The sequence below is a fragment of the Lactuca virosa genome, chromosome 8, assembly GCF_052849685.1.
Source record: "Lactuca virosa cultivar CGN04683 chromosome 8, Lactuca_virosa_CGN04683_v6, whole genome shotgun sequence".
In the NCBI taxonomy this organism is placed as follows: Eukaryota; Viridiplantae; Streptophyta; class Magnoliopsida; order Asterales; family Asteraceae; genus Lactuca; species Lactuca virosa.
In genome coordinates this window covers 18,243,083-18,262,937 of record NC_136433.1, presented here as the reverse complement: position 1 = coordinate 18,262,937, position 19,855 = coordinate 18,243,083, and the positions used below count along the sequence as shown (strand labels likewise).

At 34.2% G+C, this 19,855-nt stretch overlaps 4 protein-coding genes across 5 annotated transcripts; 2 read left to right on the top strand and 2 right to left on the bottom strand.

Annotated features, from left to right (window-relative positions):
- Nucleotides 1-1,337: 1,337 nt before the first annotated feature.
- LOC145133807 (double-stranded RNA-binding protein 6-like) lies at nt 1,338-2,904 on the top strand. Its single transcript, XM_079068764.1, has 3 exons — nt 1,338-1,896; nt 2,010-2,229; nt 2,321-2,904. The coding sequence occupies exons 1-3, from the start codon at nt 1,651-1,653 to the stop codon at nt 2,800-2,802; spliced, it is 948 nt and encodes a 315-aa protein (XP_078924890.1). The 5' UTR covers nt 1,338-1,650; the 3' UTR covers nt 2,803-2,904.
- On the bottom strand, nt 2,330-4,827 carry LOC145133808 (FAD-binding protein). 2 transcript variants are annotated; one of them, XM_079068765.1, is made up of 9 exons: nt 4,569-4,827; nt 4,145-4,221; nt 4,008-4,075; nt 3,773-3,913; nt 3,639-3,680; nt 3,439-3,557; nt 3,254-3,355; nt 2,981-3,130; nt 2,330-2,752 (listed from the first exon to the last, which is right to left on the bottom strand). In XM_079068765.1, exons 2-8 carry the CDS (start codon nt 4,210-4,212, stop codon nt 3,002-3,004), a joined length of 669 nt encoding a protein of 222 aa, XP_078924891.1. In that variant the 5' UTR covers nt 4,213-4,221; nt 4,569-4,827; the 3' UTR covers nt 2,330-2,752; nt 2,981-3,001. The 2 variants fall into 2 exon arrangements, with proteins under 2 accessions (XP_078924891.1, XP_078924892.1); XM_079068766.1 differs by having other exon boundaries at nt 4,145-4,213.
- A 7,740-nt stretch (nt 4,828-12,567) lies between these two features.
- On the top strand, nt 12,568-15,677 carry LOC145130138 (uncharacterized). The gene is made up of 6 exons (XM_079064985.1): nt 12,568-13,410; nt 13,487-13,784; nt 13,871-14,343; nt 14,425-14,991; nt 15,121-15,140; nt 15,671-15,677. Exons 1-6 carry the CDS (start codon nt 12,568-12,570, stop codon nt 15,675-15,677), a joined length of 2,208 nt encoding a protein of 735 aa, XP_078921111.1.
- A 2,519-nt stretch (nt 15,678-18,196) lies between these two features.
- Nucleotides 18,197-19,519, bottom strand: LOC145128533 (CASP-like protein 5A1). The gene is made up of 3 exons (XM_079063326.1): nt 18,802-19,519; nt 18,562-18,694; nt 18,197-18,481 (listed from the first exon to the last, which is right to left on the bottom strand). The coding sequence occupies exons 1-3, from the start codon at nt 19,038-19,040 to the stop codon at nt 18,290-18,292; spliced, it is 564 nt and encodes a 187-aa protein (XP_078919452.1). The 5' UTR covers nt 19,041-19,519; the 3' UTR covers nt 18,197-18,289.
- Between the last annotated feature and the right edge of the window lie 336 nt (nt 19,520-19,855).

The following is a 19,855-nucleotide window of genomic DNA, read 5'->3' as shown; positions in this document are numbered from 1 at the left end:
TTTGGACGTGTGGACCGGACCGAACCAGACCCTTTTTTTGGACCCCCAGACCGGTTCTTGGTTCTAGGATTTGAGAAAAACCAGTCCGGTTTTTTTATCGGTCCGGTCCGGCCGGTTCCGGGTAATAACCAGTTTTGGACCGACTTATTTTTAAAAGAAAATGTATTATATGAAATTCTTTAAACAATCATATCTCATTCATTTTAAGTCGGATTGACATGCGGTTTTCTCCAACGTGTAATTTAGAGTTTGTAGATGATTTTAGACTATAATTTTGTTGTTGATGTTATATTCTATCAGTTACAATCCTTCAAAGATGAGATATAAAAGCTGAAATATTTCAGATTTTCAGTAAGAAATTTAATCTTTTGTATTTTGTGAAATTCTTTAAACAAGCATATCTTATTTGTTTTAAGGCGAATTGACATTTGGTTTTTTCCAACGTATAATTTAGAGTTTGTAGATGAGTTTAGACTATAATTTTGTTGTTTTGATGTTATATTCAATGAGTTACAATGCTTCAAACAAATGATATATAGTATAAATAATCAAAGTTTGACCGGTCCAAATGACACAAGAAATGAAAACATATTCATTTTTACGAGTTGTACCGTATCAAACCTAGCAACATATCCGTTTTAACAAGTTGTATTAAACCCAAAATCGTGTTTTAACAAGTTGTACCGTATGTATGTAAAGTTGTACCGGTCCAAACAGGTCCAAGAACCAGAAAACCTGGACATGGACCTAGACCCGGTCCGATTCGCGGTCCACAATGTTCTCCGAAACTGGTCTGGTCCAAGAGCTGGTTCGATCCGGTCCGATCCAAATGCTCACCCCTAATATACACCGTCCCCGACGGGTGGAATGCTGAGGAGAGATAGAGGGTAAAGTTATTTCTATTTTTTCTGAGTTATATCGTATCAAACCTAAAAAATATTCATTTTAACGAGTTGTAACGTATCAACCCAAACAACATATTCGTTTTAACAAGTGTATTAAACCCAAAATCGCGTTTTAACAAGTTGTACTGTATGCATGTAAAGTTGTGTCGGTCCAAACAGGTCCAAGAACCGGAAAACCCGGACCTGGACCCGATAAGTCTCATCCGGTCCGGTTCACGGTCCACAATATTCTCCGAAACCGGTCTGGTCTAAGAGTCGGTTCGGTCCGGTCCAATCCAAATGCTCACCCCTAATATACACCGTCCCCAATGTGTGGAATGGAATGCCGAGGAGAGATAGAGGGTAAAGCTATTTCTATTTTTTTTTTTCTAAAATTTTACCAATTTGATCGCCCTTAATATAAAATGGTAAGCCATGCTGTGTGCCATGGAAAGGATGTCAAAATACATCCCATGTACCGACAAACCTCTCTCTCTCTCTCTCTCTTTCTCTCTCACAGTCTCGCTTTGTTGTTTTCGTACTTCTGCAAAATCTCTCTGCTTTATCTGTCTATATCGATACGTTGGTACACGTATATATGCACACACATACAAGTTTTGTCCGTAAAATCCAAACCCTAGATAACGATCTTTGAATGTTCGGATCCAAATCGACGATCAGCATTACTACTAGACGGTTTGATTGAAGTTAATAGAAGAGAGATTTGGGCCTTTTTTCTTCTTCGGGATCGATTTCAGAGAAAGAAATGTATAAGAACCAGCTTCAAGAGCTGGCTCAGAGGAGCTGCTTTAACTTGCCGTCGTATACGTGTATCAGAGAAGGTCCAGATCACGAGCCTCGTTTCAAGGCCACTGTTAACTTCAACGGCGATACATATGAGTGCCGGAACTACTGCACGACGCTGAGACAGGCGGAGCATTCCGCCGCTGAGGTGGCTCTCAATTCGCTTGCTACCCATGGCCCCTCTAATTCTTTAGCTGCTAAAATACTGGTGAGTAGATTTTCCATTTTCCATCGTTTTCCAATTCCACCGTTTGATCTTCATACTTCACTTATAAATCACATATGATTATACATTTATACTCCAATTTCCATGGCATACAGGATGAAACAGGGGTGTACAAGAACCTTTTGCAAGAGGTGTCTCAAAGGGTAGGATCGTCATTGCCAACATACACAACCACTAGATCGGGACTTGGGCATTTCCCTGTGTTCACCTGCACTGTAGATTTGGCTGGTTGCATATTTACAGGTGAAGCAGCTAAGAACAAGAAGCAAGCTGAAAAAAACGCAGCCATGTCTGCTTGGTTATCTCTAAAACTCTGTAAGTCTACATGATCTTTGTAGTTTGTATTAATGTGATTGTTATTCTTTGATAATTGATAATTGATATCATCATCTTCTCTGTTGTTTAGTGGCCCAACAATCAGAAACTTTTTCATTACAAAAGGGTAACATTGAGATTGAGGAGCAAGAACATGTCACAGTAGCTCGTGCTTTACAGAAGTTTAGGTTAAAGGCAAAAATGACTAATATACCCTTTCCAATCAGGTTTCCAACACCAAAACCAAAACTAGCTACTACACAATCACCTCAATCGTCTACAACAACTTCAAAAATCCTTCCTTTAATATGCCCTAAAACTACCACAACCCGGCCCCACAAGTTCCCTGCAGCTGAAGCACCACCATATGTTCCTGTGGGCCACTTCATGGCTCATTGTAGGATCGCGCCACCTGTCACTATACGTAACACGATTCCTGTTTTCTCTGCTCTGCCGCCACGAATGGGTGTTGCACCACCGCCACCGCCGCCTAATCAGCTTTTTCCGGTGACTATCCGGCGAACTGTCATTGAAGATGTTGTGAAGCCATTAAAGGAAGAGGAGAGAAGTTGAATGATGTGCAAAATTTGAAACAAATTTGTATGTTTTGTGATAGAGTAATTAGGTGTGTAGGTAGCATTTGCAAATGAAATTAGAGATGCTTTTTAACTTTTATTTTGATTAATTAATTAACTTTATCCAAAAACAATCTTTGAATTAAAAGCCAAAACCGTCATGATTTTCTCATTACATTGAAATGATTTAAAACGAGTTATGGAATTAGTCTCCAAGCTTTTTGCATAATTTCATCATTCACAAAAGGGCGTAACGACCACATCAAACAATATGTCTCTAGTTCTCCTGATGATGTCTTTAGATTAAGCGTAGAAACAATCTTTTCCTGTAAACAAAACAACATTCTAATGTTTGTTACAATCATGTAAAAAAATAGCAATGTACTTTAATTTATTTGTTCATTAAATATTGAAAGTAAAAATGTAGTAATAAACAAGTCAATAATTACCTGCATAAGGTAATCCTTTTTCACCATGCTATATACCAAAGCTACAATGATTGCATAATCAATAACCTTAGATTTCTCAGGGATAAATGACACTATTTGCTCCTGAAAATTAATAAATTCCTATAAATTTGTATAGGGCAATTCTTTATAAAGATTAATCCACTTAAAAAATGGCATGAACTAACCTCATTTAATATATCATCCAAATCAGGAGTAAGATCTTGTGGTAAGGTTTCATTTGCAGATTCTATTACCAGATTTAAGTCCTCAACAAGGGATTCAAGTTCTTTGATAATACTATTTCCTGTGGAAAAAAATTAATTCCATTTATAAAGAGACTAGAAAAAAAATAGCAGTGGTTTTTTAGGTATTATGAATGTTATACCTTTATTTGCAATATCCAACAATTGGATATGGTTTTTATGCACTTTTGTATGCATATCGCAAACAACAAAAATGGTCATTGAAACATAATTCAGTAAATTTCAAAATCATTATAATCTTTAAAAAATGACTTACACTTGTTGAGATTTTCAGCTCTATCAGAAGTGTGTGTACATCCAGCTTTAATGTAAGATTGCATTCTATCAGTATTGTTAGCTTTAATGACATTTTCAAAGAGTTGTGATGTGTTGTCAATGGAGGGTCTTCGAATGAAATCTGCATAAAATTTTGTAATTTTAGAACAGAGAAACTTGAATTTTTTTTTTTTTTTTTACTATCTTTAAGAAATTTTTTTTTTGAAGAAATTCACCGAGTGCTTGACGGAAGATATCAAGAAATCTATTCCCTGCAGCTACTTGCTCCTCATATTTGGCAACCCTACCATGAAGTGATGAAACAAACGTGTTAAGAATATTCTTTTGTTATGAACGAAATCACTATGCTAACCTTTCCATGAAATGTGAAAAAATCTGGACAACTTTCTCTTGTATATTGGTTTCTTCTGTTGTTTCCATTCTGCAAAACTAATTGGAAGGTCGAGTGTGAGATTGAGAACACCAAACAATACAAGGGTTGGGAAGTTTCAAAAACAGGCATTTTACTCTGTTAAAAATGGTCTAAAAGGATTCTTCGCATCTTAGAAAACTCCAATTAGGGCCCTAAAGCTCTGGTCATTAGAACACATCCAAATTGGACAATATATTGATCAAAATATTATAAAATCAAAGCGTTCTCCTACCTACAGATTTCAGTGATTTGTTCAACAGGAAAAGCAAACAGCAAACATACACACTTGGGCTCACAGAAGTGTAAAGACTAAAATGTAAAAGAACTCAGAAGTGTAAAGACTTGAGCAATTCAAAAGAATTACCGGTAGGTCAAGAACTCAGAAGATCGATAGCCTCCAATCTGATTCAACCCGACAGCATCCGGCCCTCCACCTTCCAACCTCCAATGTCGATTCAGCCGACAGGCTCCAAGCTTCCAAGGCTTCAAGACGCTAGGCGATGTCGATATTGATTACTCGATTAGGTCGAGAAAACGAGAACGCAATTGACGAGTGTCGAGCAGCAGAAGAATAGCTGCGCAGGTTTTCTTTTCTATTAGTAATGGAATTGGCGAACCGGCGAATTGCTCAATTGAAATTGAGTATTTTCAATTTTCTTCTAAAAATAATATATATACGATAAATTATAAATATAAAAAATATTTACAATATAATAAAATTAAAATATTATAAAATATATACATTTGGTGGGTTTTCCGGTTTTGTTGGTCTGATTAAACCCATCGGTCGGTTCGGTTTGTGTTAGTTGGCATAAATACTAAAATTGACATAACATAACCAATTTTTTTTGATTGAAAAATACTAATGCAACGTGTTATTGCTTTGGGTTCGGTTTTTCAATTTCAAATCGGTTTTTAAATTTCCAGTTTTTGCACACCCCTAGTCATAAACGGAAAGTATACATGGTTTCTTTTGGCTTGGATCAGAGCTATAAACGATTAGAGGTTTTCATCATGTGTTGGAACCGATCCATACCAAACCAATTTTTTTAACCGGCTTTGAACAAGTTTAGGTGATCTGGTTTTTTATTTTAATGTTATGGTCATGTTAGTTAAAGCTTTTATTTGTGTATGAGTGCTATGTAAAAATAATTGGAAGTTTTTAGAATATGTATAAAAAAACATATACATAGAAGCTGAAAATGAAACGTGGTTATGGAAATTTGATTGTATAAACTATACTTTTCATAATTGAGAAAAAATTTATAGTTATGTTCCATTACAAAATTCAAAAGTCATATGATAATATAAAAAGTCAGGTAGTAAAATTATCAACATCGAACATCACATATTGAAATAGTAACTTCACTATGAACACACTTTAATGTAATAAATAATCGCGTATATGAAGAATAAGTTGTTTAATGACTTTAAAATTTAAATTAAACTTTATTTTTGTATGTGATATTGGAATAATCTTTATTGTCACAAAATATGCTATTGTCTTCCTAATGACTTGAAGTTGAGTTTTAATTAAACCATATACATTAATTTTGAAAATTTGTCTAATAATAATAACAATAACAACAACAACAGTAGTAACAATAATAATAATAATAATAATAATAATAATAATAATAATAATAAAAAAGCAAATAAAAATAATCAATGGGTACTATAAGTAATAAGGGTTGTATTTAGTAAATAAAAAAAAAGAATTATAAAGCAACTAGTACTTTGTTGACCTCAATAGAGATGCAACTAGTAATCATTTGTATCTATCAAATGGTTTCTAGTCCAACAGTATCCGATGTTGTCCTTTTTTTTTGAAGTTGGGGGTTCAAATTCCGTTATGGACATAAATGAAATTTAGGAATAGAGTAGAAAAAAAAAGTAATATGTACTAAAATAGTGGAAGTCTTTATATATTAAAGAAAAAGTTTCCTATATGTGTTGAAATTATGGAAAAAAAAATAGCAGTAATATGATGATTTTTCGTTAATTAATTTTTAGTAGGTTGTTTTTTTATGATATTTCCTATTTCAAATGTAGATATGGGGGGACACAAAATAGCATTGACAAAAAAGACATCGAATATGCATTATAATTAGGAAAATCTTTATAAAAAATCCATATAGTTAGGACTTATTAACCATAAAGCCAAATGTTAATTTTTTTGAATAGAAAACGTTGTTAACTTTTAAAAAAATGAACATGATTTTGACCTCGAATAGTCGGGGTTTTTACAAATAAAATACAATGGTTTATTCGAAATAATTATCAAAATTAAAGGCTTTATTTTAAAGGGAAATCTTAAAAAAAATCCTAATGTTTTATCTTAATTTATGAAAATCTCAAATTAAAATTTCTTTACGAAAAAACATGAATTACCGATAAAAATAACAATTTGATTAATTTTTTCCGGTTTACCGGTTTCATTACTTATCCGGTTTATTAAAATCTCATTATTTTACCGTAATTCACAAGAATATATTACTGAAACCATCCTTGTAGTTTGGTCAAATTTGCTTTTTTGGTCCCTAACTTTTGTTTTGCACGTGGACGGTCTATGGTTTTTCATTTTGTTGCGTTTTTCGTCCCTTGCAGACATGAAAAGACTATATTAGCCTTGGTCATTTCTTTTTTGATTTATTTTTTATTTTTTAAACATTAACCTATTAAATAATATTATTAGAAATAAAAAATGTGGGTCCCTCACCCCATTATCTCGTCCCCCGTCATCACTCATCACCCTTATTTCTCTCACAATACTCTCTTATTGTCATCCTCTCATTTTCTCACCGAAAGCCATAATCACCGACGAAGGCTCATCGAGAAACCACCTGGAAACGTCATCGGAAAACACCAGGAAACCACCAGACACCATCAATCTGCATCATCAATCCCTTCTCTTCTTCATGTCGCCCCCATCTACTCCATCCTCGCTCCTCCCTCTTCGCCATCTACCAAAATAGATTTTTAAAATCGTCTATGTGATAGTGGTGCAGGTGGCCATCGCCGCCATCGGTTCTATAAAGCGTTTAGGAGTGGCGAGTTTGGTTCTCACTACTTTGTCGTAGCTGGAGCACCGTGTCCGTAATAATCCTTCGACCACCACCATCTCCTTCACGCTCCCTTTAACCCCCATTCTGTTGGAAATCGTATTTGGTTTCTGGGATTTCATCAGTTTTTTTTAATTTCATCATCAATTTCAGGTTAGATTTTATGTTTTGGGTTTTGATTTCCATATTTGGTTTTGATTTCAGTTTAGGTTCTGATTTTGGGATATTAGGATTTAACTTTGGTTAGGTTTTTGATTTTAGAATTTGATATTGTTATGGTTTTGATTTTTGTGTTCAAGTTTGATTTTTGGGATTTGATCTTGGGGTATGACCTGGTGAAATCGATTATGTGGTTTGTAGTGGAGTCGGAATCGGTGGGTGGTGGTTGTCGGTGGTCGATGGTAGTTGTTGGTGGCCAGTGGTGGTTTTCAGTGGCCTGTGGTGGTTGTCGGGGGAATGTGGTGTTTATGGTGCAAATGGGGATACGAGTGGGTCTCACATGTATATAAACAATTAATTGTTTTTCTTTAATTAATAAATAATAAAGAAAATAATAAAAATGAAAAAGAATACAAATGTCAATATAGTCTTTTCATCTCGGGGAGGGACGAAACACGCAACAAAATCATACTATAAGGACGGTCTGAGTGCAAAACAAAAGTTAGAGACCAAACACGTAAATTTGACCAACCACAAGGACGATTTCAATAATTTGTTCATTTACGAATAAGTCCCAAACTAGAATCAAATTATGATTTGGACATTTTCTTCATGTAACATACATTTTACCGGTTTTATGACTTAAATGTCTCGTCATTAAATGAGCTGATAAAATGGATACGATGGGTTATGTGACACCAGTCAAATTTTGGTCAAAAATAAATTGATCAATAATCGTAATTGGGATGAACCAAGTGGTAGAGTTTGTAACAAGGTTTCCAAAAACATAAAGAACACTGAGATCCGAGTTATAACGAAGAAGTTATGACCAATCGAAAATCCGCGGTAAAACCGGCAAAACACTGTTCAGTGTAAAAAGTGAATTTTCTATAAAAGGATTTGTAGCCTTAACAATCTAAATGAAAGTTGTAGAATATGTTAAACCGAGAACATTCATAAAAAGAACGTAAAAATCCGACTTCGTATGAGGAAGTTATGATTTTTCGAAGTTTCGGTTTAGCAGTAGACAGCTAAAAATTTGAAATATAAATCGATCGAGATTTAGCCGACGCAACTTAAACGAGAATCAAAGGTCTCGTCAAAAGTAGCACAACGGTAAAAAGACAGACTAAAACGGACGTCGGATGAAGAAGTTATGAATTTTTAACGGATTCCCGTCCCGGTCTGTTTAAAATAATAATATTAAAAATAAAGTCAAAATCAGCCAACGAAGTCTAAACGAAAGTCGTAGAGCATGATTTTACCTACGTGTGCATATAAAGAACGTCAAAAACGGAGCTCGTATGCGAAAGTTATGATTTTTGCAAGTTTTTGGCACAAAAATCAAGAAAATATTGAAAACCGGGAAATTTCGCTGAGTCACACTTCGGACACGTCACCTCACATGCGAGGCTTCCATGTGTCACCCGCTGATAGGTTCGAACCTTCGCGTGGCAGTTGCTGATTCGACCAAGTCCGCGGTCCAATCCCTCTCGGCCACCTTTGCAGGAGACACCTCGCGCACCACCCTCGGACACCCCCCTTCGCATCGTGGCACCCTCCCATTGGACCGAAGGCTGGTCCTATCCGAAGCGGCCAGCAGCGAACCGCCTCACCAAGCCCTCGCCACCTGTCCGAACCGAGACACGCGTCTGCTTCCTTCGCTGCCACGTTGCTGATGACTAAGCAGCTTCGGACCGAGGCTTCGGCCCTATATAAAGGGTGCGAGACCCTCCGGTTCTTAACCCTTTTTTTCACCATTTTTGCTCCCTTTTCACCCTTTTCACTTCCATAACTTCACAAACAACCCCCAAGGCCCCGGTATCGTGTCTAAAGCCCGAAGCAAGCCCCGGAGCCCCGGAATTATCGAGAATTCATCCTCTCTCCTGTCGAAACTCTGCCCGGTTTGAGCCGGTTTCTCGTTAAATAAGCTCTTTACGGGAAACGAAACGTTGTCCGGATCACCGCTTATCAAAGTGAGTTCATACCCTCTAATATACCTTTTTAAATGGTTTTATATGCTTTTTAGGGGGGAATACAAGTTTAACACAATATTAAATTGTGTTAATAACTGTATGTGATAATAATCACACAGAAAATTTCCGTATGCTTTTAAGAATTATCAAATACTTCCAAAATAACTTAACGCCATATTAAATTTTAAAAGTCATGTAAACTCCGTTAAATTCTTTGAAAAATGTTTTATAAACTATTTCAAATTATATATGCCAAAATCATGTGTATATATGTATAAATATATAAATAAGATTTGAAGGGCTTAGGAGTAATGAATTATCCTATATCCTTTTCCTTGTTTGGATGTGGAATTAGGGTTGTATTGTTTGTCCGAAGGTCGTTTCCTTCTTAATTATATATATATTATATATATATTATACATATATGAGTACAAAAGGTTACTCCTTTTGGTATCATCACCTTTGTATCAGGCTGAGCAAAGTTGTTCATCCATGAGAAACCATGCTAATCAGATAGAACATATAAATTATAATAGGTATAATTTATCATTCAAAACTAAAGATACAAGTATGATTCACAACTGTATACTTTCCAAGGAAATTACCAGAATTCATTCAACTATACCAAGATATGTATAATACCTTTAATATACAAACAACATATTAAAGAAGTAAAGATACATCTTATCGGGTTTGCATTAACAAAGGTACGATACAGAGTACCAGGATTAGCAATCACGGGGTAATAATAAATCATATCGGGTTTGCATTAACAAAGGTACGATACAGAGTACCAGGGTTAGCAATCACGGGGTAATAATAAATCTTACCGGGTTTTCATTAACAAAGGTACGATACAGAGTACCAGGGTTAGCAATCACGGGGTAATAATACATCGTAAATCTCGTTGAAACAATAAATTTGTGAGACCCTTCACGGTGTACTTATCTGAGTACGACCTTTTTAAGTCCTGAACTATTAGCCAGAATCTCTTGTAGGGAGAGCGTGAATTTGTGTATACATCTATATGGGACTGACAATCCCGCACCTCTACTGTTCGCTACAGTTTGGCCGGCAGGCCTAGGGTGTCAAATATCATACCGTTCCGACGCCTGAAGAACGTCGCTGCAGGCATTTCCGTCATATTAGTATGGTTGATAGGACTCACATGGATAAAACAACGAGTGAATTACAAAGTAATATACTTCTCTTATAACAGTAAGAAAAGTTAATTACATCCCGACCAGATATACCTTCAGTAGCTTTTACTTATAGTAAGAGCTACGTATCATGAAATCAAGTATTGTACTTCTGGTTTTGAACATTTAAAACCACAAGGCAGTATTATGGATAATACAATACTCTTCAGGATTAATACTAAGGTTTTTACGATAGAACAGATATAACTAAGAACACTTTTACAAATAAAACGGTTTATGGGATTAAACCACTTTTACAAATGAAACGGTTTATGGGATTAAACCACTTATACAAAGGAAACGGTTTATGGAATTAAGCCACTTATCAAATGAAACTTAGTCATTCAATCTTTGTAAACTAGAATAAAATAAAAGACCTTTAGTGGTTAATTCTATAATTCCTTAGTTATTACATCAGAGTTATACATAAGTAATGTCCGATTGACAGTGAAATGTGTGACTTCCGCCTTACTTCCTGTTCCTTGTTTGGTTGTGGGCTTAGGGCAGATACACCCATTTAACTGTCCATTCGATATTGTGTTATGTATAATCAGTATAAACTAGGTAATTACAGAGGGAAAACTATTGAGGTTATCAGTTAATCACCTCAGGAGATATAGGATTTCCTGAAGAAACCAGTGAACTTATTCAAGGAACTTAGGGTATACTTAACAGAAGTAAAATACTTATGAACTCACCAGCTTAAATGCTGATCTACTCTTTCCAAATAACTTGTATTCTCAGGAATCCAGTAGACAGGTACACTCCCGAAGCTTTTGAGAAGACTACCTAGTACCGCGACCGCGACTCTTGTCTTCTGTTGTACCTACTTTAGTGTTTGAATATGTAATGTTTAAACGCTTATGTAAAACTTATACTTATTAATGCAATGGTTGTTTGTACTTTGATTACTATGTTACATGTGTTGTGATACTTACCTAAAGTCCTCCGCCCCCGAACGTTTCCGCCGTTCTGGTTTGGGGGTGCGACAGGTTATATAATGTTACGTTTACCGTAAAAATTTGATATCCATCTCATCGAGTCATTTATGATTATGTATCCAGGTCAATAATAAAACAGGTAAGATGTGCGTTTCTAGGGAAAAGGGCGAGAAATGAGTTGATAAGATAGATATATTGGGTTATATAAGATTAGACAAACAATTTGAAATTTCTTATAAACTTAAAAAATGAAGAAGTTGTTGCTAGTTTATGTAATTATTACAATCTTCGTTTGATGCATTCTATATTTCAAAAAAATACAATATATCAGGATATCAAGTTGTATGGTAAACCAGTGGCGAATTTAAATACAAGTATGGTGGGTCACTTGACCCACCTTTTTTTTTCTTTTTTTTTAACAAGTTATATATAATAGTTTTTAGTGACCTACCATATAAAAATTAAATGAACCACCTTATTATTTTTGGTAAAGAAAAAAAAATATGAATAAGATTTTAAAGCCCATATCCTATAAGTTAATAGCCCAATATTTTTATTTAGGGTAAACTCTAATATACATAATCTAATACAAATTAAATTAAAAAAAAATTATGAGTCAACATCGTCGGCATTACATTCACATAAGAGGTTTTCTTTCATTCAAGCAGGGAATTGGGATTTTGGGGTATCCTACGTAGCCACACAATACAATAGGTAATATTCATCTTTTTCTAAACAATAAAATATGAAGGAATTGTATTTCTAATTCCTTTTTCATCTAAAACCATTAATCTTTATTTGCTTGGGGCGTTCAATTGCATATAATTTAGGTTTACTTTTTTTTAAATATATATAGTTTCATACTCTTAATACTCTTAATGTGATATGATTATTTGATTGTTGTTAATTTGTTTGATTATTTGATCGTTGTTTCTTTTAGAAATTAAAATCAATGATGTCTTTATTCAAGTTTTTTCAAAAGAATGATAAAAAACAGTTGAAGACGATAATGAGCAACATAAGCATATGAGAGTTGATTTAAGTTCACTACCTGTTGATCCGGCAGAACGACCGGGTATGGAATGCTATCATGTGAATCAAATAGATGAAATTAGAAGGGCATACTTGCAAAAAGGTCCTTTCCAACCTCAAAACTACAAGTTTCCACAACATGCTTTTGGAGGTAAACAACGAAGATTCAATATATCTTGGTTTGATGGCAACAAATATTGGTTAGAATATAGTATAAAAGAGAACGCCGCCTTTTGCTTATGTTGTTATCTATTCATATCCGATATACCAAACCAAGGTGGATCAGATCATTTTGTGAAATCTGGATTCAAAGATTGGAATAGGAAATCAGGACTAGATGATCATAAAGTTGGAACTCCACATAATATTGTTGTCCAAAAGTGTCAAAATTTAATGAACCAAAGGCAATCCATAACATTTGCTTTTGAGAAACAAACCACTTTACAAGAAAAAGAATACCGTACCCGTTTGAATGCTTCAATTGATTGTGTTAGATTCCTATTACGTCAAGGATTAGCATTTCGTGGTCATGACGAGAAGGACGACTCAGATAATAAAGGTAACTTTCTTGAACTTTTACAATGGTTAGCTGATCGATGTGATGTGGTAGATCGTGTTGTGTTAAAGAATGCTCCAAAAAATACACAATTGAAATGCAGTGATATCCAAAAAGATATCGTGCAGGCATGTTCAGATGCAGTTATGAATGTTACTATGGAAGATCTTGGAAAAGATTTTTTTGCAATTCTAGTAGAGGAGTCACATGATGTTTCTTGTAAAGAACAATTGGCATTAGTATTGAGGTTTGTAAATAAAAAAGGGGAAGTTGTAGAAAAGGTTTGTTGGCCTTAGACATGTTAGTGACACTTCAGCTTTGACACTAAAGGCTACCATTTATGATATGCTCTCAAAGTGGAATTTGAGTCCTACTAGCATTAGAGGGCAAGACTATGATGGTGCTAGTAACATGAGTGGTGCATTTAATGGATTGAAGACTTTGATTATGAATGAAACAAAATCTGCATACTTTATTCATTGTTTTGCTCACCAATTACAATTAGCCCTAGTGTTTGTTGCAAAAAATCACACGAAGGTTAATGACTTCTTTGATGCGGTTTCTCGGTTGTTAAACATTATTGGATCTTCTTACAAGCGACGAGATAATTTAAGAAAAAAACAAGCAGATAAAGTTATGGAAGCATTGGTTGAAGGTTTGCTTTATAATTGTACTAAATTTATTGCTAAAATACTTTGTATTTATGTTATGCTAATTAATTATTTATATGGTAAATTTTAGATGAACTTGAGAGTGGTACCGGTTTGAATCAAGAAGTGGGTATCAAACGACCATCTGATACTCGATGGGGTTCTCATTTTTCATCTTTATTGAATATTAAGAACATATATTCTTCCATTTGTGAAGTACTTGAACACCTTGGTAAAGATAATAGTGATCGTGATCGTCAAGCTGAAGCAATTCACATCTTAAGGTTATTAAAGTCCTTTGATTTTGTGTTTTGTCTACACTTGATGGTTGATATCTTGGGAGTCACATATCATTTGAATACAACATTACAAAGAAAAGATCAAGATATCATAAATGTCATGAATCAAGTAAGAAGCTCTAAAAAAGCAATTCAAGAAATTAGAGATTTAGGATGGGAACCACTTTTAGGGAATGTTACTTTATTTTGTGATAAACACGATGTTAGAATCGTGGATATGGAAGATGAATATTATGACGGATTCAGTCGTCGAAGAGGTTCACATGTTAGTAACGTTTGATATTACAAACTTGATTTATTTATTGTGTTTTCTCATTTGCATATTAAAGATTCTTTTTATTTTCAGGTTAATAACTTGCACCACTATCATGTTGATGTATTTAAGGCGGTGATTGATATGCAACTTCAAGATCTTAACCATCGCTTTAATGAAGCCAACACGAAATTACTTCTTTGCATAGATTGTTTGTGCCCACGTGAGTCTTTCAAAGCCTTTGATTTGGATAAACTAATGGAAATGGCTACAGTTTACCAGGAAGAGTTTCGAACAGAATATGATCTTCAAATTCTTGAAGTTGAACTTAAAAATTACATTAAGGATGTGCGAGAAGATGAAAGATTTAATCAATTGAAGAACATTGGAGAACTTGCCAAAAAGATGGTCGAAGTACAGAAGCATATAATATATCCTAAGGTTTATATTCTCTTGAAACTTGCATTGATCTTACCCGTTGCAACAGCGAGTGTGGAACGCGCATTTTCAGCAATGAAGTTAGTAAAGACTGATGTACGCAACAAAATGAGTGATCAATTTTTAAGTGATAGTTTGGTGTCATATATTGAAAAAAATGTTTTAGGAAGTATTAGTAATGACACGATTGTGAAATTGTATCAAGCTATAAGACCTCGTCGGGTACAATTGTAAGAACTTTAAATCTTTTTTTTATTACTTATATAACTCAACCCGATCCGAACCCGCAATAGATTTTTTTTTGATATTTTTTTGTCTATTTAATTTAAATAGTGAACCATGTGATTTTAGGTTCTAGACTTGCCACAGTGGTAAACATAACATTATATAACTCAACATATCCATCTCATCGACTCATTTAATGACTAGACGCTCTGGTCAACAACGAAACCGATAATATGTATGTTATAGGGAGAAAATGGTCAAATCATCACTTAATTTTACTCTGGGACTTATTAGTAAATTATGATAAAATAATGAGACTATGAAACCGGATAAATAATGAAACCGGTAAAATGGGAAAAAAATAGTCAAATCGTCATTTTTACCGATAATTCATGTTTTTTCGTAAACAAATTTTAGTTTGAAACTTTTTTCGTAAATAAGGGTAAAATATTATGATTTTTTTGGATATTTCCTTTTTTAAAACTAAGACAAAATTGCAAAAATGGTCCATGTGGTTGGCAAATTTATGTGTTTTTGGTCCAAAACGAAACGTTGGTGCACCACTGGTCCAAAATTAGATCTTTTTATCGGTTTTGGTCCCTAGCCACTTAAAAAAGACGATTATGCCCCTCTTTTTGTTTTTTTTATTTTTTTTATTAATGTTAATGATTTTTAGTAATTAAAAATTATAGAATATCCCATTATCCCTCAGTCACTCTCTCTCACTCACACACACACACATATACTCTCTCTCTCTCTCTCTCTCTCATCACAGGTGGTACCTCTCATCTCTTCTACCCCTATTACATCTCTTTCACTTTCTCAAGAACACCCCGACTACCACCACCATTCACCTACACCGTCCGCCGCTAGATGCCACTCGATAACCTTCAGACACCACCGATCTGTTTGTACACCGGGGAAGTAGCGACCAACTGGATCAACAAAGACGACGCCACCGATCTGTTTGTACACGGGCGAAGTAGCGACCAACTGGATCAACAAAGACGGTGAGGGAATTTAAACCCAAACTGGGTCAAGACCTACATTCAAACTCCGATGACGAATTTAGATCTGGATGTAGGCTCTTCTGTTGATCTACACCTGCATCTCCTTCTCAACCCAAATCCCGGTTAAATGTATCGATGAGTGATGGTGAACGATTTATGGACGACCGATGAGTCAAAGTCATGTCTTAACCCATCGATGATTTGTAGTGGGGGTCACATATGAGTATACAACTCCTCTTTAACACATACACACACACACACACAAACGAACAATCAATTTTCAGGGTTGTCTCTTCTAGATAATCGAATTTCTGGATTTGTTTCTAGAACTGGAAATCGATTTTGGAATCTAAAAATGCTTATGGGTAATGGGTTTTCAAGAACAATCAATTTCTAAAAATTCAATTTTGTCTGTGTATTTCATATCATTTCTATGTTTAGGGATTGATTTAGAAGAATGGTGGAGAAACGAAAAACTTTGGTTGATCAGAGTTTATGGCGTTCATTTGGCTGTTGTTCTTCAAGGACTTCTGAAAATGGTTGCCAGAATTTAAATTTTGTTCACATTGACGTCAAAATCTGATGAAGATGAAGAGTTTTCATATATGTATACTGTGAAATGGATGTGTGTTCTTCAGTTTTTGGGTTATGGCACAACTGTACCCATCTGTAAAAGGGTTGATGGGAAGAAGATGGAGAACACCAATAGTTGTGTTTGTGTGGTATGGTGGTAGAAAGGGTGGTCCGGTTAGAGAGAGAGAGAGAGAGAGAGAGAGAGTGTATGTGTGTGTGTGGTGGGTTTGTTGTTTTCGTTTTTCATTTTATTATAAGAATAATAAAATAAATAAAAGAAATTAAAATATAATTATTAAGGGGCATATTAGTCATTTTAGATGTGATGTGTACCAAAAACACAAGAAAATACAACCATAGGGACCAAAACCACACAAGGTATCTAAAATTGGACCAGTGGTGCACCAACGTTTCGTTTTGGACCAAAAGCACATAAATTTGCCAACTACAGGGACCATTTTTGCAATTTTGTCTAAAACTTATGATTTTTGTACTTTATTTTTATTTTATTTTATTATCTTATTTTAATCTTATTGCATATTTAACTATTTTAGTTTTAATCTTATTATATTCTCATACTGCAATCAGTATTGCAAAATTCGACCCAAACGGTCGGTTCGTAACCAGGTAGGGGCCGAAGTGCCTAATTAGAAATCAGCCAAAAAACTTGTAATCGGTCAAACTCGGTCAAAATTGGCTCTAATTTGGTAAAAATCGGAAAAAAAAAAAAATAGAATCGGTCATAATCGGTAAAAAAAAAATCGGAAAACTCAGAAATTTCGACTTTTTTTATAAAAAATGTATAATTGTTATTGATATTCACATATTTTGTTATAATTTTTAATAAATTTGTTACATTTGTTATATATATATATATATATATATATATATATATATATATATATATATATATATATATAATTTTCCTAAAATTAATTTCATATATTTTTTTCAATCTGAGTAGTAAAAAAAAACATTGAAAACTTATTTTATTTTCGAAAAGCCACTTAAAAATCTTTTTGTTTTCGAAATGAGCCTAGAATATATAAATTTTTCTAAAGATTCTTCGATTATGTGCCATTCTTATTAAAAAAAATAAAATAACTTTATCGTAAATAAACCCATAATATAAAATATAAGTACTTTAGAAATATTTTCCTTATAAATAATACCTTTTGTTCTTGAATTGTTTTTTGAGAGATCGAAAGAAAAAAAGAGAAATCCAAAACATATTCTCAAGTTTATATGAAAAAAACAAATGAAAAATTTATGCTCCAAAACTTTCAAAGGAAATATTTAAAAAGAAAGAAAAGCACAAGTTTTATAACTTTCCTATTGACCAAATTGTCCGTAACATAATCTATTTTTATATAGACTTCTTGTAACAAAAAAGGGCACAATTCAAAAACTCTTAAGCCTTATTTTCTATTTTGTTAACTCCAAAAAAGATTAAACCAAACTATTTTCTTTTTTATTTCTTGCAAACTCGTGAACACAAATTCTTCCATCTCATACTCTTTTTTTTTTTCTCTCCAAAATGCATGTAAAGAATCCAATCCGACGTTTGCTTACTTTTCACCCATCATATTCATACACCACCACAAAAAAACCAACACCAATAAATCAAAAACTCATCGTCAAATTCTATATATACACAAGTATTTCCACCAAAACAATTTATAATCATGCAAAGTGCCACAATTTGGATGCTATTATCTCGATGCTAGAGACCAAAAATTCAAGAAAAATGAAGGGAAAACCAAAAACCAGCTAACAAAAGCCATTGCAGCTGAAGTTTCAAACCTTGTGCAATGGTTTTCTGCACAATTGTTGAAGTCGCTACTGATAAGAACAGTTATTCCTGCAGATGCACAAGCTGCTGCAAAAGTAAGCGTAGATGTAATCTGCATTTTCAAACAAAACAAAATCAAAATCAAGATTTTTGAGCTAAAGTTCCACATTATACTAATTAAACTATCTTTACCCCATCTCCGATAGTGAAGAAACCAAGAACTCTTGAATTTCTTACACAACGCTTCACTAAAAGAGCATAAACATCAACAATGGCAAGCGACAGACTCCACAGGCATTGCAAGCTTAGAGCTGCAACAAGGTACCTAGATGAAAAAAATAACCCAATTCGTCATGAAATCGGCATGTTACACACTACAGTGATATGAAAAGTAGAGGTTAAGAATAGGGTTTTGATCTTTATAACAGTTACCGGAAAGCGGTGACGGAAGGGAAGTCACTGGTGGCGGCCATGACGGCAACTGAAACGGCGGCGAAAGCGAATTGAAATAGACGCAAGGCGAGGCCGACGGGTGTTCCGGGCATCCCTTGAACGTCCTTCATTATCACAGTATCTTCATGCGGATCCCCATTATTAACAGCGGCTTCTTCTCTCAATTGAGGAACTTCAACATCAAACGGATGCACCAACGGTCGGCTTCTACTGCTCATGATTATACCAGTCCTTTTCACTTCAAGAATTCAGCATCATCGATCCATTAAACCCAGACGAATTAGAAACCCACAAAAATTGACAATCGGATACTCAAAATCGGTTCAAAGTTTCAGCTGTATGTATGAATTGGAGACGTCCACTTCGAATACCCACAACAAATTGACGATAGATGACTTGAATAAGAACTTTTGATCTCAGATATAGTAGATAGGGTTTTGAAGCTGCTGATTAAGAAAGAGTATATGTAATATTTATGGGGGTTATGGAGAGAGAGAGAGAGAGGGGTATTGGTATAATGGTATGTATGGTATGGAATTTTGGAGGAGGTGAATTGGGAAAGTAACGGGGGTGTAGTAGTTGGTGACCGTTAAGTTGTCGCCGGCAATTACTACAAAAATAGTCGTGAGAATTGGCCAACGGCGTCGTGCATACGAACCGGAGTATTTTTCTGTAGCTCTAAGTTTGTCCTCGCATGTACATATCGTATAAATATATAGTATTTTTTTGAATGTATTGTGAATTTGTGATTGTTAAGTAGTCGTTCCGTTTTATTATTTTCAGATCAAAAAAATGTTAAAATCAAATATATTATTATATAAGTAAATATAATATATATAAAACAAAACTCTCTTTAAAATTAGATATTTTGTCTTGATCATTTATATTTTCTTCAAAATTTTTTGATATAATACTTTTTATTATTCATAATTTAAAAATTAAATGATTGGCAGTTTAGTCAAGTTATGATTTTGACATCTTTTTATATTTTAAAAATATGATTGTGGTCATTTATTTAATTTTTTTATAGCTT

Coding starts and splice junctions, on each gene's coding strand:
- LOC145133807 (XM_079068764.1), top strand. CDS start 1,651: ATGTATAAGAACCAGCTTCAAGAGCTGGCTCAGAGGAGCTGCTTTAAC. Junction 1,897..2,009: donor CTTTAGCTGCTAAAATACTG/GTGAGTAGATTT, acceptor CATGGCATACAG/GATGAAACAGGGGTGTACAA. Junction 2,230..2,320: donor TTGGTTATCTCTAAAACTCT/GTAAGTCTACAT, acceptor TCTGTTGTTTAG/TGGCCCAACAATCAGAAACT.
- LOC145133808 (XM_079068765.1), bottom strand. CDS start 4,212: ATGGAAACAACAGAAGAAACCAATATACAAGAGAAAGTTGTCCAGATT. Junction 4,076..4,144: donor TTTTCACATTTCATGGAAAG/GTTAGCATAGTG, acceptor ACTTCATGGTAG/GGTTGCCAAATATGAGGAGC. Junction 3,356..3,438: donor TGGATGATATATTAAATGAG/GTTAGTTCATGC, acceptor ATTAATTTTCAG/GAGCAAATAGTGTCATTTAT.
- LOC145128533 (XM_079063326.1), bottom strand. CDS start 19,040: ATGAGCAGTAGAAGCCGACCGTTGGTGCATCCGTTTGATGTTGAAGTT. Junction 18,695..18,801: donor CCTTCCGTCACCGCTTTCCG/GTAACTGTTATA, acceptor TTTTTCATCTAG/GTACCTTGTTGCAGCTCTAA. Junction 18,482..18,561: donor TCTTCACTATCGGAGATGGG/GTAAAGATAGTT, acceptor TTGAAAATGCAG/ATTACATCTACGCTTACTTT.
- LOC145130138 (XM_079064985.1), top strand. CDS start 12,568: ATGAGAGTTGATTTAAGTTCACTACCTGTTGATCCGGCAGAACGACCG. Junction 13,785..13,870: donor TATGGAAGCATTGGTTGAAG/GTTTGCTTTATA, acceptor GGTAAATTTTAG/ATGAACTTGAGAGTGGTACC. Junction 14,344..14,424: donor GTCGTCGAAGAGGTTCACAT/GTTAGTAACGTT, acceptor TTTTATTTTCAG/GTTAATAACTTGCACCACTA.